A 19125-nucleotide genomic window follows, 5' to 3' on the forward strand; every position below is an offset into this window, starting at 1 on the left:
ATAATGCTCTGATTTCTGAGCACTGGAAGCCCAAAGGAGCATTTGGAGTATCATCTCAGAGCTGGGCGGTTACGTCCCTGGTGACCCTAATCACACTGGGGAGGGATTCATAACAGAGGCTCTGAATCTGCAGGTGGAATTCTGGAAGCATGCTCTTTTCATAAAGTCACCTAAAGGGAGGGAGGCTGCCAGGTTTCTACTGACCACCACATCTAGTGGGACCTTAGAATGCCTTCCCAAAGCCTTCTCTTTAACCCGCTTCCCACATCCTCTTTCGCCCCGCCTCCAGCTTGTCTAAAATGACCTCCGTCCCTGCTTCTGTACTCAACTTTCTAGCTATAGTTCATTCACGTTACGGGATTACAGAGTCTGCCGCATACCAAAGCCATTTTGGTGCCAGGCCGTGTCTGTGCCATCCTTTTAGCCTATGAACTCCTACCCAGCAGGAAATGTCTCTGGATTGTTTTTTTGTACTGCACGAAGCCCAGTCTGGTGGCATGGTTCACGCGAAGTAAGTGTGGCGGGATGACAGTGATTCCCTCTTTTTCCGGGTGCAACGCCTGCTGAGACTCACTTCTCCCCATCCTTCATCAGGGCCTGCAGAGCTGGAGCAAACGCTCACAAGTGCCTTTTTTAGAGAGAGACTTGTGGATGGAAGCAGCCACGTGGAGCATGGCTTCCTTGGGTGGAGGGCCAGGGCTCACACTTGATTAATCAAGTCTCTGGGTACTAAGGGGTTAATCTGGTCAGGGTTTTGCAGAGAGTGGGGATTGGATTGAGTGACAGCTGCAAATCAGGAACACAATCTTCTTTGGACCTGGAGACAGGCAACCACTGCTTCTGTGTTCAGATATTTTTAACCAGCTTTCGCTGGCAGAGCCAGGCTGCCCAATTAAGTAATTTCAGAGGCATTTCAGGAGCCAGGGGAAGTTTTATTACTTCATGTCTGTATGTTCCAGACTTTCAGACACATTCAGACAACACAATAAGTCATAAAACGAGAGCCATTTAAATAAGTCATGTTATTTGCTATCACCATAAACCTGCAGTCAGTGTTATTCATAATTTAGAGACAAATGTGAAAATCGCTCTATACAGACATATTTAATCAGTGCTGAACTAGCCTACAACTAGTCAGTGGAGGTGGAGACAGTCCTTTAGCCCAGAGGGAAAAAAGATTGGCTTTCAGTCCATAGTGCAGAACTGTTGAGCTGGTACTTGTGGGCAGAGCTATTATTGCCATGCAATTTCTCTATAGTGTCCTTTGTGTCCTTGGATTATAAAACCCTCTTAAGGAGTGATCGTATGCATAAGACCTAAAGAAAGCCTTAAAGGCAAGATCTTAAACTCCCAGGAGATGGTGAGGACGTGCACAGATCTTGAGAAAACACAGACCTGTGGGTAGATTTCTTCTGCATTCCTGGGTTCATCCCGGCTCATGTCAAGTTTTGACAAACAAAAATAATAAAGAGGCATGGGAAGTTACACGGAATTCCATGGTGAGCCACATGTGCTGTTATTTTATGTGCTGTGCTTACTGACGCAGAGTCTTGATCTATCAAGGAAGGCTTCTGGGCAGAAGAGTGACTTGAAATGAAACTTGGAGGGTGGGTAGGATTTGGCTTTGTAAGGGCCGTGCAGGAGGGGGCAAAGGGTGTGAATAAAGGAGGTGGGCAGGACCATGTGCTGAGGTCAGTGAGGAGGTGGAAGGGGTCAGAGGACACCAGGAGCAGAGAGATGAAAGACACAGGGAAAGTCCAATGTGTAGAGTAGAAACACCTCCATGAAACCTATCTGTAATGGAGGGAAGTGCAAGAAGGGAAAGGGCACAGTGTTTATTGAGACCCTACTGTGGGCTTGATATATTACGTTATTAATCCTCAGAACAGCAGTCCTAGATAAGTACTGTCCTTATTTAATCAGAGAAGAAACTGAAGCTCAGAGATGGTACCCACAGGTCTCTACAGCATCAGAGCACTTGTTCCTTCCAGGACTCTCCATAGTCTTTGAGTCAGGAGACTCAGAGTCGGGAGATGCAGACTCGAATCTCTCTCCAGTACTTAACAGCTGGATTAAGTCACTGAACTTCAGTTTCCTCACTTATAAGACAGGGGTGATATGACTGTCCTTACCATCCAGATTGTTGAGAAAATTACCCTAAAATGCCCAGAACAGTGCCTGGCGTGCCGCAGGTGCTCAGAACAGGCCCATGGTCCCAGCATCTTCTACATGAAAAGCTAAGTGCGCTAGAGGAGCACGTGAGTGAGGGGCTCGCTGAGCCTTGGATCACCCCAAATGAGGATGGCAGTGGTGCCGATCACATGGCATTTGCTGAACTCACCGTGCTGGACAAATAAGTCCCATGCAGTATATATCCTTGCACGCACACACATGCACACACACTATGCACACAGCCATACATGCACACACATGCACACACCCATGCATACCAATGAGTGTACACAGACTCTGTCTCTGACCTCTGTCCCTTTCTCAATCCCATCTCCTCCTCGCCCACCCTCAGCTCTGGACTGCCCGGAGAACAGCCATTTCGAGGAGTGCATGATGTGTACAGAGACCTGTGAGACCCTGACGCTGGGCCCCATCTGTGTGGACAGCTGCTCCGAGGGGTGTCAGTGTGACGAGGGCTATGCCCTTCAAGACAGCCAGTGCGTCCCCCGGAGCGAGTGTGGCTGCAACTTTGAGGGACACCAACTTGCCACCAATGAGACCTTCTGGGTGGACCTGGACTGCCAGATCTTCTGCTACTGCAATGGCACAGACAACAGCGTCCACTGTGAAACCATCCCCTGCAAGGGTGACGAGTACTGCATGGAGGAGGGCGGGCTCTACTACTGCCAGGCCCGCACCGACGCCTCCTGCATCGTCTCGGGCTACGGCCACTACCTGACCTTTGACGGCTACGCTTTTGACTTCCAGACCAGCTGTCCGCTCATCCTGTGTACCACAGGAAGCAGGCCGAGCTCGGACGCGTCCCCCAAGTTCATCGTCACAGCCAAGAATGAGGACCGGGACCCGTCGCTGGCCCTGTGGGTCAAGCAGGTGGACGTGACCGTGTTGGGCTACAGCCTCGTGATTCACAGGGCCTACAAGCACACGGTGCTGGTGAGCGGTCACAGGCCAGACCCCAGGAGGGGAGCCGTGGGGATGTGAGGATAGGGGTCCCGGGTCAGCAAGTCAGGCTGCAGCTGAACCAGGCAGATCCAGAATCCAAGGAAAAGCAGAGGCTGTCAGAGCAGAGAGGGACCCTGGAGATTTCCCATCACTTTATCTTACAGATAAGGAAACAGGGCCCTCAGAGAGAAAACTGCCCAAGTTGCAGGCACCAAATTAGGGACAGATTCAGCTCTAGGAACGGTGCCTTTCATATTGTAGCAGAGTGTGTTGGAGACGGCACAGACCTAGATGGAGTCCCAGCTTGGCTACACTGAGCGGCCTCAGACAGTCGCTGTGTGTATACGAGAATGTGCACCTAGCATGGGCTAGGCGTCAGTCAGTGGTACTGCGGTCTAATCCACCTCCTTCCCTTCGTAGAGATCAAACTGTTTGCCTCCTTGGGCCTCCTTCTGCCTCTTTCAGTCTCCCTTTCGCTCCCAGGGGACCTGGGAGTTCAGGAGTCTTGTCCACATCTGGAGCACCCTGGGGCTCCCTTGCAGTCTTCTTACTTTTCACTCCCTTGACCATGAAGACAGGAGCAGGTAGGGGCTGAGGAGTTCCATGCACTCGAGTCCAGCCGGAGGATGTCAGCCCCAGCCACAGGCCGGCCACGCCTCCTCCAAGGGCCCGCCCTGAGCAAAACTTGGGACACCCGCAAGCCACTGCTTTAGCATTTTGGACAAGCTGACTTAGGATGTCAACCTTTCAACACCATCCTCCCAGGTCTGCGGTGTAATTTATCTCTAAGGAGGTTCCTCTTCCGCCCATATACGTTCCCTTTCAAATTCTGAGCCGTTAAAGACTTCCTTGGGCAACTCTGCTGATTTCTTTCTTTCCTTAGAATTTCCTTTAACCCCCTTCTCTGACAAAGAGAGGTTTCTGAGCTTCTTAAACTGTCTTCCCTTTCACGTTTACTGGAAAATGTGCCTTCTTAGCATCTAAGATGGAAGTCTCACTATGAACATTCTTCTTCCTTTTCTTGGATATTTTACCCAAACTGCCATTGTTTCCCTCTGGGTTTCACCTAACAGTTGGTTCCTCTATCATTTATGGCATTAATCATACTGTATTTTTCCATGATGTTCATGTCTAGCTCACTCAATACTCATAGTGGACTTCTTGAGGGCAGGAACCACACCTAATCCATCTTTATGTTAAATGAATATACCGTGTGCTATGACACTCAAAGCGTTTGTCAAATGAACGAAGGAGATGACATAATAAGCCCTTTCTTCCAAGGTTCCTACGACTTTTATTTTGCTGCTGGTCACTTCTTCAGCAATTTAAGAGATGAAATTGCCACCTGCACAAGTTAGGAATGCACCAGATGCCTTGCTTTTAGCCACAAAAGGTTTCCAGCAGATGTCCGGATAGTCAAAGCCGCTCTTCACAATAACTTCCCTCTCCTCCATTTTCATCAACTGTGTTAAAACAAACACATCAATCATTTTGTCCATGTGGCTGCATCATATTTTTCCTTTTCTCCTTTGCTCCTCCTCTGACATATTTCTACCCTTAGATTTATAAATTTGGATATCGTTCCTTATCTCTGTGACATTCAACACTTTTCCACCTTTCTACCTTTCAGGTTTTTTTCTTCTTCTAAAATATAATCTGTTAACAGGCCCTGTCCTACCCATTATACTATGAAAGCGTATTTTCTGCCTTGTGTTACATGCTCTCAAGGTTTAGGTATATAGACATCTGAGGCTACTCCTGTTTTCTGACCCAGTTATTTTCACATATAGACACTGGATCTTCATGAACACTTGTTCTTTTTCCTGCTCTCCCTTCTCTCCTCCCCGGTGGCTGATTATCCTCTCTCACCAGGTGTTTCCCTCCCTTTGGGTCAGCTCACCTTCCAGGCACGTGTCTCATGAGATGCACTCATGCCTAAAGTCAAGAGCCGTGAGAACCACACAGCTGGTTTCTTCCTCCCACAAAGAGATGCGAAGGGAAGGGTATATTAGTCCTTAGGGCTGCTGTCACAAAGCATCACAGACTAGGTGGCCTGAAACAGCAGAAACCTATTCTGTTACAGTTCTGGAGGCCAGGAGTCCTAAACCAAGGTGTCCTCAGGGCCATGCTCCCCCCGAGGTCCTAGGGAAGCCTCTGTTCCAGGCTTTCTTCCAGCTTCTGGTGGTTGTAGGTGACCCTTGGCTTGTGGCAGCATAACTCCAGTCTCTGCCTCCATATTTTCATGGCCTTCTTCCCTCTGTGCCAAATCTCTCCCTCCTTTTAAGGACACTAGTCACTGGATTGAGGGCCCACCCTTTCCCAGCATGATCTCATCTTAATGATTACATCTGCAAAGACCCTATTTCCAAATAAGGTCACGTTCACAGGTCCTGGGGATTAAGACTTCAATATATCTTCTGGGGGGACACAATTCAATCTACAACAGGGAGTAATTAGAGAGTAATGGGCATCAAGGAGGGACTGATTAAAGGGGTGGGGGGACCCTTTCCAAGGCTCGTCTTTCTAAGTCACCAGATGTCCAAAATGCCCAAGCTGGGAATAGAGTGTACAGCTTTCAAATCTCTGACAGGAAGACCAAGTTCAGGATGCTTGAAGGCTCTTTTCTTCTGGGGCCTAGGGGATAGATTTAGCATTTACTCTGAATTATTAATATGCATTACAGGATCTGCTTGTTCAATGATTTGCGTTTGTTTTTCCCATGATGTTATTATTAGTCACCATCTCTCCCTGAGAGAAGAATAACGGCCGTCATAATGACAGCGCGCGGTGAAGCGCCAGGCAAAACACAGCACAGAGCCCGGGTCACTGCTGGTGCTTGCAAAAACAGAGCTGACATGGAAGTGACTCCTTGGGACACCGGGTCCCTCTGTGATTCTGACCTTTCTCTGCATTAAGCAGTACTGAGGATGTGGGGAAATCCACCAAGCCGAGGGAAATTAGAAATAAATATGCTATGTGTATACCAGCCAGGGAGTGGGAGTGAGTGACAGAGGTGAGCCTCTCCCGGGCACCGCAGAGCCCGCGCCTCAGCCGTCCACAGCCCAAGCTCCACAGAGACGGCCTGTCTCCTCCATCTCCCCCAGGCTTCTGCACAGCCGGGTCCCGTGTGGTCCAGGCCAAGGGGAAGGCTCTCAGGACCTTCCAGAGCTGGTGTTTTTATCACTGACTGCCCACCCCGTGGCCATCAGAGAGGAGGGAAGCTTTGAGTATCACTCTGGCTCAGTTGCATCGGATGGGCTTGTATTGACAGGCTGTTCTGTGCCAAGCCCTGTGGGTAGAAACGTGAGTCAGACACGGCTTCTGTCCTAAGGGAACTCAGGGTCTAGTGGGAGAGACAGAGGTGTTCGCAGGGAACGTCAGCGTGATGTGAAGTCCCAGAAAAATGTGACGTGCAGTGGGGAAGGGGGGTGTGTCGTGAGAGAACAGGTTGCCTGAGCCGTCTGGGGGGATGGAGGGAAGGCTTTCTGCAAGAGATGACCCAGAGCTGAGCCCTGAAGGCATCCGTTGGCCAGGCCGAGAAAGAGGCAAGGGCGTCCTAGGACAAGGAAACGTCAGTGGAGACCCAGGGTGGGGGTGTGAAGGGGACCTCAGAACAGCTGAAGAACAGCTGTAGCAGCAATCAAGGCCAGTTGTTTAAAGGAAAGCTCGCTACTGAAAAGCGAATATGTGGCCTTATTTCCAATACTTCAGTATTAGAAACACATTTCCCCCACACATCCCCATGCCCTGCTCTCTTCCTCCTCTGCACCGGCCTCTTCCATCCATCCTTACCCACCCCTCCCTTCCTCTGCCTCCCTCTTTCCCTCCGTTTCACAGGGACAGACAGGGCAGTGATGTAGGGGTGGAGGTCGCATTCCTGGGGCCTGAGAGACAGGGAGAAGCCGGGCAGGCCTGTCTGCGTCGAGGCCTTCCTTTCCCAGGTGCTCCTGGGCCGTGACAGGACTCGAAGGCCTTCAGCTGTAATCCAGGCACATGGCCTCCCCAAGGTATCGCCCCCTCCTTGACACCCAGTAGCCAGGAATAGAGAATGCAGAGAAACTCGGGAGGAAAAGCCAGCCAGCACACATGAGCCCTTGGGTGCTCAGCCTTTAGTTTATCCTTGTGAGTCGTCAAGGCTCGTGGGAGTCCCCACGGCCTCTGCTGCCCTCAGTGACTTTGCGCACCTGTGTTCTCTGTCTCTGGGCCTCCCGGTTGAGAAAGTCATGCTCACCAGGCATGATCTCTCTCCTCCTCCTCCCCCCTCCATGCTGTCTCTGAAATGACCCATCACCATGTCCTCTTCACCTCCTCTCCTCGTTCCAGAGAACGAATTATCTCTTCCCCTCTCCATGGCCACTCTCCACCTGCACCATCTCTTTTTTGCCCTCTCAGGCTCTTGCCTTTCTGTCATCTCCTCCCCCTCCCGTGTCTTGGGCCTTTCTCTTCAACCCATAAACATATTCATTCTAAGATAAACCTTGACCCCGATTCAATCCAATCCCTCTTCTAACCAATCCCTCTCCTCCCCTTTCTTACCAAACTCCTGGAGACAGACATCTCTGCTTCCATATCCCCTGTTTGCTGTTTAACCTCTGCAACCTAGCCTCTGGTCTCATCACGCTACTGAAGTTCTCTTACTAAGATCACCGGTGACTTCTTCTTTGCAAAATGAATGAGTCTTTTCCAGGCTTGATTTCATGGGACATTACAGACGAGGCCCTCCGTGGTCCAGGCCCTCCCCGCCTCTCCATCTTCATCTCCCATCATCCCCGAGGTCACATTTTATGCTCCAGTATCATTCAATTGCTGTAATTCCTCATATTTATGAGGCGTTTCCCCTCCTCTTGGCCTCGGCTCAGGCTACACCCTTTTCTTGGGATTCCCTTTTCTTCACTCTCATTCCTTCTTTTTTTGTTGTTGTTTTGTTTTGTTTTTAATTTTTATTGAAATATAGTTGATTTACAATGTTGTGTTAGTTTCAGGTGTACAGTAAAGTGATTCAGTTATACATACATATATGTGCGTGTGTGTGTGTATATATGTATATATACATACACATATATATAGTCTTTTTTTACATTCCCTTCCATTATAGGTTATTACAAGATATTGAGTAGAGTTCCCTGTGCTATACAGTAGGTTCTTGTTGGTTATCTATTTTATATATAGTAGTGTGTATATTTTTTAAAATTTTTATTGGAGTATAGTTGATTTACAATGTTGTGTTAGTTTCTGCTGTACAGCAAAGTGGATCAGTTATACATATACATATATCCACTCTTTTTTAGATTCTTTTGCCATATAGGCCATTACAGAATATTGAGTAGAGTTCCCTATGCTATACAGTAGGTCCTTATTAGTTATCTAGTAGTGTGTATATTTTATTCCCAAACCCCAAATTTATCTTGACTGGCCAACATCACTCAGCCTCCAGGACCGGGCGTGGGCACCATCCTCTGCGGGCATCCCTGATTCTGTCCCCAGGCTGAGTCTGGTGCCTGTGCATCTATTTATCTCTATCGTTGCTTTTATCAGACGATGTTGTTATTACCTGTTTATGTACTTGTCTCGGCCACATGCCTGTGAGCTCCTAGGGAAAGAGTCCTATGCTTTATTCCAGCGTTTAGCACGGTGCTTGGTGCACAGTAGTGCCAAACTGATGGCTCATGGATGAATGAGTGAATTCTGCCTGGACCAATATTCATAGACAAGGAGATCGCTGAGTTGAAATTTGAAGGGTGAAAATTACCCCAGAGAAAGAGAGGATGGGGGAAGGGCACCATTGCTGTCTTAGGTTGGTTCCCTAGAGGTAGAGTCTGAGGTGGGGATTCCTGAAAGTGAGGGAAGAACCAGGGGCAGAGAGCTCAGCGAGGATGTGGTCTAAGTTGGACATCAGCCTGGGCCACCGGGAGCTCTGGTGCATGACCTGTGCACAGAGTTGGTCCCCTGTGTTGGTCAGTCATTGGCCGAGGGCTGCCCTTAGGGTGGGGGTAGGGCTGGATGGGGGGGTCATAACCTCCTGGGCCAAGGGGCCCCCGTTTGGCCAAGGCCAGCTGCGGGTTACCGTTAACTCACAATCACAACTGCTAAGGATGGACACAGAAAGCACCACCACACTCGCAGCAAAGGAAACAGCACGTGGAATGGGGCAGCTCGGTCCATCTGGGGAGCAGCAAAGCGCTGGGTATGGCTGGGGTGGAGGAAGTGAGTGGGTTGGGTCTGAGAGGCAGGGACCAGCTCCTGGAGAGCCCTGTACCATGTGCTAAGCGAGCCCCACATTTTATTCAAGCTGTGGAGGGGGTTTTAAGTATTAATTAATTGCTTTCAATTGCATTAAAAAATATTGGAGAGGCAGTGGTGAGTGGCTGGAGGAGAGGGGCAGTACCGGGGTAGGGAGACCAGCTGGGGGCATATTCAAGAGTCAAGGTGGAGGGTGATGAGGGTCTGAACTGAGGTGGTAGCAGTGGGGCTGGGGGCGGGGGTGTCAGATGGGAGAGAGATTAAGGAGGTCAGGAGGGGGGTTATTTCCGGGCAGGGAGCAATCTACGACCACCCTGTGGGCGGCCACCTTCTTCTTTCGGGAGGAAGACCAGCTCTCCTCTTAGCCCTCACAACAGTCTGTTTCCCATCAAGCACTCACCCAGCCAGGGGCTGCAGGATTTGGCTCATCTGCATCAAAATGGTGCAAGGGCCCTGCAGTTCTGGGGTTTGACGTTAAGGGATTTCCTTGCTTTCTGAATTTAAAATCTATGGGAGGACACATGCATCAAGTGCCCTCTCCATTGTGCTGGGCGCCCAGCAGGGAGTGAGGGGAAGGTGGATGTATAGATCAATAAAGTGTGGTCCCTGCCCTCAGGTTGCTCCTAACCTTGTAGTTGAGACAGAGGTGTAGACAACCAGCTATAATATAAGGCAGATGTGATGTGTGCTTCAATAGCAGGGTATACGTGCTTGATCTTGGCCAGAGGTGCAGGAGAACATGAGAGAAGTATAAGTAACATGTTCTGGTTGCCCAGACGAGGGAGTGATTCATCCTGACCACCAGCTCCAAAAATCTTGCCTTATAGAAGAGCCGACATTTGAGCAGGGTCTGGGGGATGAGAAGGATGTTGGCAGGTAAAGAATGGCATCCTAGGCAGAGGGGCCAGCAAAATCAAGTCATTCTTCAGGAAAAAGAAGATCCTAGAGGAATTAATAAATTGGGGCTTGTCTAAGATAAATCCACAGTAAAGGTGGAAATAGAAACACAAGAGTTTTAGGTTTGGGTATTTTAGTCTAAACTTTAATTGAATTCTTATTACCCTCTCATTACCTTGGAGAAAACAATTTGAACTCCTGGAGGGAATAATGCTATAAAGAGAAGGCACTGAAATAAATAGGTGTATTAGTGTACAAAGGATAGTCATTTAAGTCTGTCCAAATCCTAATAATAATAGTTGAGGGACAGAAACAACACTAAATGTGAAGATTACATTCAACCTGCTCCAACCCCCCGTGGGGCTGCCTCTCAGAGGCTAATCATTAGAAAAGCAGGGCGGGGCTGTCTGGGCCACCTGTATTTGTCTGTGCCGACCCTCTTGCTCTTGCAGGTCAACAATGAACGGCTCTATCTGCCCCTGAAGTTGGGACAAGGGAAGATAAACATCTTTTCCTTTGGCTTCCATGTGGTGGTGGAAACTGACTTTGGCCTGAAGGTTGTGTATGATTGGAAGACCTTCCTGTCCGTCACGGTCCCTCGGGGCATGCAGAACAGCACCTACGGCCTGTGTGGCCGCTATAACGGCAACCCCGAAGACGACCTGGAGATGCCCATGGGTCTGCTGGCCTCCAGCGTCAATGAGTTTGGACAGAGCTGGGTGAAGAGGGACACCTTCTGCCAGGTTGGCTGTGGCGACCGCTGCCCTTCCTGTGCCAAAGTGGAAGGTTTCTCCAAAGTGCAGCAGCTCTGCAGTCTGATCCCCAGCCAGAACGCGGGCTTCACCAAGTGTCACAGCAAGGTCAACCCCGCTTTCTTCTACAAGAACTGCCTGTTTGACTCTTGCATCGATGGCGGCGCCGTGCAGACCGCCTGCAGCTGGCTGCAGAACTACGCCAGCACCTGCCAGACCCAGGGGATCGCACTGACCGGCTGGAGGAACTACACGTCCTGCTGTGAGTCCTTCCCGTTGTCTCTGCTTCCATCTTGATTGGTGTGGGCAGGCCGGTCATCCGGTACAAAGTCAGAGCAAACTGAGTGGGGCAATTTCAGCAAATGCACTTTGGAATTGAGTTTGTTACCTGAAACAAGAGATCGAACCGCCCGGAGGCTCCGTTTTCTTATCTATAAAGTGGGGTTAATACCGCTTATTTCCTGTATTCCTCTGAGGATGAAATAAGATCACGTACATAAAGCACAGAGCACCACACATGGCATTTGGGCTCAGCAAGGGCACAATGAGATTCTAACAAAGGATGAATCGAGGGAAGAGTGAGCTAGTAGATCGCTTAGTTTGTTCTAGAACCTCATGGACCCGTCATGAAGTGTACTGATAATTTATACACTTTCTCTTAGTGTGTTTTTCTATTTGATTCATATATGTCATGTATCCATCTCTGCGTTGATGAAATATAGCAGAATGTTAAAAGCATTGGAAAAAGAATTAGATACACCTGAAATTAACATTAATATTGCACATCAACTATATCTCAATGAAAAAAAAGAAAAAAGAAAAAGAACTAGAGCTCCTGGATTCTAGCTTTGCTCTGTCCTTAAGGATCGGTGTGACCTTGAAGCATTTCACTTTTCCTCCCTGGTCCTTAGTTTCCCCCTGATAATGCTCTGCCTACACTCTATGCTACAGAAACGTCAGGAGGATCAAATTAGGTAACTGAAAGCCTGGCACACGCCATGCATGTTAAGTGGTATTGTTAACATTCGTGGCTCGCTTTGAGCCAAGCCCAGTGCTAAACACTTTATCAGCATTTGTTCCTCCATAACCCAATTAGTCAGGGAGAAGCTGAGACTCAGAGGAGTTAAGTAATTTGCCTAAGGTCCTACTATCTCAGTGGCAAAGTCAGGGTTTGACCTTCCAGCCCCAAAGCTCCTGCCCTCAACTCATACACGTCATAGTGGAATAATTTGTCTGCATTTAGCACATCACAATAGGAAAAGACGGGGAAGAGAAACCAGTATTGGTCTTAGGCCGATCTGCCTTGGTCTATTTTCCCATCTCAATCTCATTAGCTATAGCAAATTTCTTTTAGGCCTAACTGTATGAAAAAGGCTACAAATGGATGCTGAATGCAAAGAGCTCTAAATAAGTGACCCAGCAGGGGTCCCGGAGAGTAAACTCCCTTTTCATCCTGGGAAAGGGAGATTTGGATAAAAAACCAGAAACAGTGTTGTCGTTTAATGCTCACACAGTTCATTTACATCCCACATAATTGGATTCGTGTAGATTGGGAGGCCAGGGTGGGAGGAAGTGGGGAGGGGGAGGGAAAAGATGCCATTTCAGCCATGCTCAGTCCCTGAGTGAGGGGCTGGGGGGAGCGATGCCAGTAGGGGTGACTGTCCAGACTAATTGGCCTCTGGTGACTTTAGTAAAGTAAATATGCCTATAAAAAAGTCAGGGTCTGGATAAATCTCTAGAGCTACTCTGGATTCACTGGGGTGAGCTCAGTGGGGTGAGAGAGCTTGCCTTCCTCTAAATCAGCAGACGAGGCTGTAGACACAGGAGCCTAAAGATGGTGCAGGATGGGGAGACAGTTTTAGGAAGGAGACACTGCCTGCTGCCTCTTGAGACCTGCTACAGGGCGTTCCCTCTTTTCCTGTAGCCATGCCATGGCGACTGCACTGCTGTCTGGCGTGGCTGGGATGGGGAGCAAGGGATAGTGTATGCCCACATCCATTGCCTCTAGCTGCAATGGGCAGGGAGATCATAGGGAAGAATTGTTTTTAGAGGAGGCTAATTCCAGGAAGTCTCACCTTAATTTATGGGTATCAATTTTTGTCACTCACAGGAAAGAAAAGGAATCAAGTTAGTAAGCCCTCATGACCTTACCTTTGAGGAGGAAGGTCCCCTACTTCTCTGCAGCTTGGACCCATGGGGCTGAAACTGGTGCAGGATGGGGAAACAGTTTGGGAAAGGGATACCCTTCATAATGCATATGAAAACTATTTTTCTTGTCCGTCTGTCCCCTCCACCAGCAACTTTTCCTCTCCCCTCCTCAAAGTTCTGTCCAGACATCGGTTGCCTACTCTATACACAGTCACGGGGAGTTCCATCCAAGGCACTCAGAGCAGAGTCTGTCCTGCCTCACCCTTGGCCACGGGCCCCATCCGGGCCTAGATAACTGCCTGCCAGCAAGGCCCAGGCCAAGCGTCCTTACCACAAGAGGGATAGACCTTCCCCCACCTTGGCATTTCAGGACAGGGGCCAAGATCCAAAAGAGAGCTCCTGAAGAGGTGGTGGTGGTGACTGGCAAAAAGAAAAGCTAAAATAAGAGAAAAAAATTATACTTTAAAGACGGCGTGTGGGTGGAGATTGGGGGGCGGACACAGTTGGAGACAGCTTAGTTTTCCATTTTGAATTTCAGAACAGAGAAAAGCCGTGGGAGATGGAGTCCTAACTCAGCCAATTCAATCTGAGAGATCAGTGAACAGAGGCTGCCTTGAATACAGTTGTTTGTAACCATATCTGACATGACGTTAATCTCTGAGAAGCAAGGGCAGAAGAGCATCCCTCTGCCCACCCCCCGCTTCTACTAAGAATTAATCCATTTCAGCACTCACATGTTGAGATATGAGAATGGTGTTTTCAGGAGAAAAAGGATTAAACCAGAATTGCCCGTTAAATGTACGCTTTATTGGTAACAAGGTAGAATGCTGTTGGTTTTCAATGATATTGGCTGTTCCTATCAATGGGATAATTTATTACTCAATTACCTTCTTTGCAAATGCATTGGAAAACTCCTTCACCCAAGTTGAACAAACAGACTTGGGGTGGGGGGGAAAAGGGAGGCCGATTGTCTTAATTACTAACCCATCCCTAAAATTCTTTCAGCTGAATTTGTCATTCTTTCAATCCCTTAATGGAGGACCTAAAGTAGAGCACTGGATGGTGAGGGTACGGTAAGAGAAGCAAATAATAAATGCATAGCAGGTATTTAGCTCTGCCCACGTGCCAGGCACTATTCTAAGTGTGATATGAGTCCTCACTCATTGACTCCTGTAACTTTACAGCAACCCTGTAAAGTAGGCACCATTAATAGTCCCATTTTCTAGAGGAAGAAACTGAAGCTCAGAGTAATTCAGTGAGCTCGGCAAGGCAAGTGGCTCGGGTAAGTTGGAAAGTGCCTCCAGAGACAGTGCTCTCCCTCTGTGCAGTGCTGCTTCTTTTACCCTGGTCAGGCCAGGAGGCCCTGAGGAGCTGGGGAGCCCCCGGGTACTGCAGAGGGTGTACAGCTCTGTAGGATCAGGTCTGTGAAGGCATCTTCCAACCTCAGTGGGCCATCATGAGAATTAACTGTGATGATGTCTCATAAACCAGGCCACCTGGTGCCTGACATCTGGTACGTGGTCAGCCAAGTTTGAGTATCATTATCATTTTCTCTTTTATCAGAGGCAGCTTTTGCTACTTCAGAGTCCTGGGTCCAAAGTCTGGTAATTAGGGGGTTTCTTATATATTTCTCTGCAAACTCAATAAATTCTAGTGGAACAACTTTTAAAAATTCCTATTACTATTACTACAACTGCTCCTACTATTAATAACAGAAGCTTTCATTGAAGTACCAGGCACTGTACCAGAAGCTTTGCAAAATCACGCTTCATTTTATCTTTACTACTTATTATCCCCATTTTACAGATGAGGAAGCAGAGGTTTAGTGAGAGTAAGTAACCTGCCCAAGGTGACACTGCTAGTTAGTTGCAAAGCCAGGGCTCAAACAAGGTCAGTTCTATTGCATTGCTGCATTGCTCCTCAGAGGGACCCACACATCCTACCCACCTGGGGCACAAAGGCTACATCAGTCCACTGGCCACAGCAAGAGATACATTCGTGACCGTGATAGAAATCCAGGTGTAGAGGAATCATCACTCTCAGCTCTTAGTACTTCATTTGGGTGGAGAAAATCAGAATTAGGAATTTGGAAGTTTGTTTTCAAGAATCAAATATTTATTAACCACCTGTCATGTTCTCAGCACTGTTTTGGGGGCCATGGAAGAATCAGAAGTATAAAATAATGAGTGTATTGTCTAGTTGGGGAAATAGCACCAGCATACTTGAAACAACAGTGAACATCTCTAAATCGGTAGTATATCTTCCCAGATATTAAAATGTATTGTAGAGTTTCAGTAATTAAAACAAGTCAATACCGGCACATTCCCAGAAAGACCAACCAGTGGACTGATGAGAAAGTCCAGAAACAGGCTCAAACACTAAAGAGAAATTAGTATATAGTAAAGCTGGCATTTCAGATCCCTGGGGGGAAATGTACTATTCAATAAGGGACAAACTAGCGGGCGGAAAAATATTTAAACCCTTCCTTCATTTCCTCAATCAAAAATAAAATCCGGGGGGTGGTGGTGGGATGAACTGGGAGATTGGGATTGACATATATACACTAATATGTATAAAATAGGTAACTGATAAGAACCTGCTGTATAAAAAATAAATTAATTAAATTAAATTAAAAAGAAAAAGGAATGAAAAAAAAGTCCAGACAGAACCAAGATTAAACATAAAAATTTAAGTTATAAAACTACTAGAAGAAAAACAAAGGAGTATTTTTGGTAATCTTGCAGTAGAGAGGGCCTTTCTAAGCAAAATGACCAAAGCCATAAGGGAAAACCTGATAAACTTGATTACTTTAAATTTTTAAATTTCTACATGGCAAAAACATAATCAAAACCACAAACATACTAAAAAAAAAAAAAAAAAGAAGCAAAGTCAAAAGACAAATGATAAATATTTTTAACACATGACAGACAAAAGTCTATTTTTAATTTATAAAGAGCTTTTACAATTCAATAAGAAAAAAATTCAACCAACACAAAATGTGCAAAGGAGGTGAAAAGGCAGTTCACAGAAAAAGACATTCAAATGGATTACAAACAAATGAAAAGACAACCAACCTCACAAAGAATACAAATGAAATAAGGACATAGCAGATATGGCATTAAAATTGTTTTATTGTGGTAAAATACACATAACATAAAATTTACTATCTTAACCATTTTTAAGTGTACAGTTCAGTGGCATTAAATCCATTCACATTGCTGTGCAACCATCACCACCATCCATCTCCAGAACTCTTTTCATCTCGCAAAACTGAAACTCTGTACCCACTAAATAATAACTCTCCATTCCATAATATTCCAGTAATTCTCCACGCCACCCCACCCCGCCCCAGCCCCTGGCAACCAATGTTCTACTTTCTGTCTTTGTGAACTTAACTACTTTAGATATCTTAGAGAAGTGGAATCATACAGTATTTGTCTTTTTTTTTTTTAATTTTTTTTTGGCTGCATTGGGTCTTCATTGCTGCACGCGGGCTTTCTCTAGTTGCGGCGAGCAGGGGCTATTCTTTGCTGCCGTGCGTGGGCTTCTCATTAGGGTGGCTTCTCTTTGTTGCGGAGCACAGGCTCTAGGCACGTGGGCTCAGTAGTTGTGGTGCACGGGCTTAGTTGCTCTGAGGCATGTGGGATCTTCCCGGACCAGGGCTCGAACCCATGTCCCCTGCACTGGCAGGGGGATTCTTAACCACTGAGCCACCAGGGAAGTCCCCCAGTATTTGTCTTTTTGTGGGTGGTTTATTTCACGTAGCGTAATGTCCTCAAGATTCATCCTTGTAGTATACTGCAGAATTTCCTTCCTCTTTAAGGCTGAATAATTCCATTGTATATAGACATTTTGCTCATCCATTCATCCATTGATGGACACTTGGATTGCTTCCATGGTTGAGCTATTGTGAATAATGCTGCTATGACAACGTGTATAAATATCTCTTTGAGATACTTCTCTCAAATCTTTTGAGTATACACCCAGGAGTGGAATTGACAATAAGTTCATTTGTACCATTTTTTTAGATTCCACATATAAGCGATACCATATGATATTTGTCTTTCTCTGTCTGACTTACTTCGCTCAGTATGACAATCTCTAGGTCCATCCATGTCACTGCAAATGGCATTATTAGTTTCTGTAAAACTTTTAAGCAAACCTATCTTTAATGATTGGCTAACACTTACTGAACACTTAGGTGCTTGGCACTGTTGTAAGTACACAGACTCACTCATTCCCTCCCAACGAGCCATGAAGTGGTGCCGTGGGTATCTGTGTTGTACAGATAAGGAGCCGAGGCCCAGAGAGATTAGGTAATGGCTCCAGTCTCTTACAGCTTGGCTCCAGAGCCCAGACTCTTCACCAGGACCCCAACTGCCTTCCAGAAAAGCATCTACATGCATTTGAAAACCACAGAACATAGCTGACATGGGTCAGTCTGTATACACAGGCAAACACACAGTGCACGTTTGCCTTCTCAGAAATCAAGAGGCTCAGGGGCCTACCGTTTATAAACTACTGTCTTAGAAAAAGGTTCTTGAAGTTCTGAGTTGGTGTTGGTATAAGAGTAGGGAGTTTTGCAGATAAGTTGGGACTCCACCTGGGGCTTGAAGAATGCAGGATTTGGATAGGCTGGGAGGATGAAGAAGGGGATGGAGAAGGGAGAGCAACACACCTGGGGACCTAAAGGCAGGAGTGAATATAGGGCGCCCCCGGGGGGCCATCCAGTGACCCACTGGAGTCAAGATGCCTGTTGGGAGATGGGTTTAAGGCAACAGGTTCTAGAGGACCTCAGGAAACAAGGCTGAGGACAGGACAAAGATGGTGTGAGGAGCCTCGTAACCTCCATCTGCTCTTTGCTCCATTACTTCCGCAGGGATAAGTCCGATAGAGGCTTTCCATAAGCAGAGAGAGTAGGAAAGAGGGAAGGTGGCAAAGCTTCCTCCCCGCCGGGCCTCAGTCTCCGCAAGTGGGTGAGCGATGGGCCAGAGGAAAGCGTTGACCGTCCTGGTGACTCTTGATCTTGACTCTCGTCTCCCGTTCCAGCCGTCACCTGCCCTCCCAACAGCCACTACGAGAGCTGCGTGAGCGTGTGCCAGCCGCGCTGCGCCGCGATCCGCTTGAAGAGCGACTGCAGCCACTACTGCGTGGAGGGCTGCCAGTGCGACGCCGGCTACGTCCTCAACGGCAAGAGCTGCATCCTGCCCCACAACTGCGGCTGCTACTCTGACGGCAAGTACTACGAGGTAGGGGCGCCCCGCCCGCCGGGTCCTCCTTGCCGGGCAGCAGATTTCTCTCCCGCTCCAAGAGGAGGGCCACGGTGGACCCATCTTCCCACTTGATTACGAAGATTGTGGTGTGGATTCGCAGGAAGGCAGAGCGGGGGGGGGGGGGGGGCCGAGAGGTCAAGGACAGGTCTGGTGAGGCACTTGCGCACGGAGTACCGGATTGGGAAACTTGTTTGGGTCTCACTCTCCCACCCCTCCTCGCTAGCATTTGTGTTTCTCTCTCCTCCACGCCTTTCTCTAGGCCCTTCTGATTCCTTCTCCTGTAAATCTTAGTTAGAAAGCTTCTGATGTGGCCGCTGTTTGGAAATAGGACGGCGGTGAATCTGACATTTGTAGCTGTCTCAGCTAAGGACACTTTTAACTGGAAAAGATGGAGCTCGAGGCTGGCAGACGTGGCTTTCCCTCTTCTGCTTATTGCAGCTCCATTAGAGGAAGTGAGGGCTGCCATCTCTGCGTGCGTCATTTGTCAATCTAGTACCATCCCCCGAGAGCTGTGTCCTACCCTCTGCTTCTCTCTCTTTGGGGGCTTCACATAAAGCTGATGAAGATGCCCTTCTTCGACGTCATTGAGTAAAACATATTAGCTTACAAAATCATTTACTTTTCCACCCTGTAATCTTTCTTTATGTGCTGTAATGCTAGGCTAGAAGACATCTTTCCTG

General features: G+C 47.7%; 1 protein-coding gene across 1 annotated transcript in view; it reads left to right on the forward strand.

Moving 5' to 3' along the window:
- The window catches only part of TECTA (tectorin alpha), an 82376-nt gene that overhangs the window by 40187 nt on the left and 23064 nt on the right, over positions 1–19125 (forward strand). The window contains exons 10-12 of the mRNA XM_082339852.1: positions 2525–3126; positions 10725–11286; positions 18222–18421. Coding sequence (XP_082195978.1) covers positions 2525–3126; positions 10725–11286; positions 18222–18421 — 1364 coding nt within the window. The remainder of the gene's footprint in view (positions 1–2524; positions 3127–10724; positions 11287–18221; positions 18422–19125) is intronic.

This window comes from Balaenoptera borealis (assembly GCF_965194805.1).
Source record: "Balaenoptera borealis genome assembly, chromosome: 11".
Classification (NCBI taxonomy): Eukaryota; Metazoa; Chordata; class Mammalia; order Artiodactyla; family Balaenopteridae; genus Balaenoptera; species Balaenoptera borealis.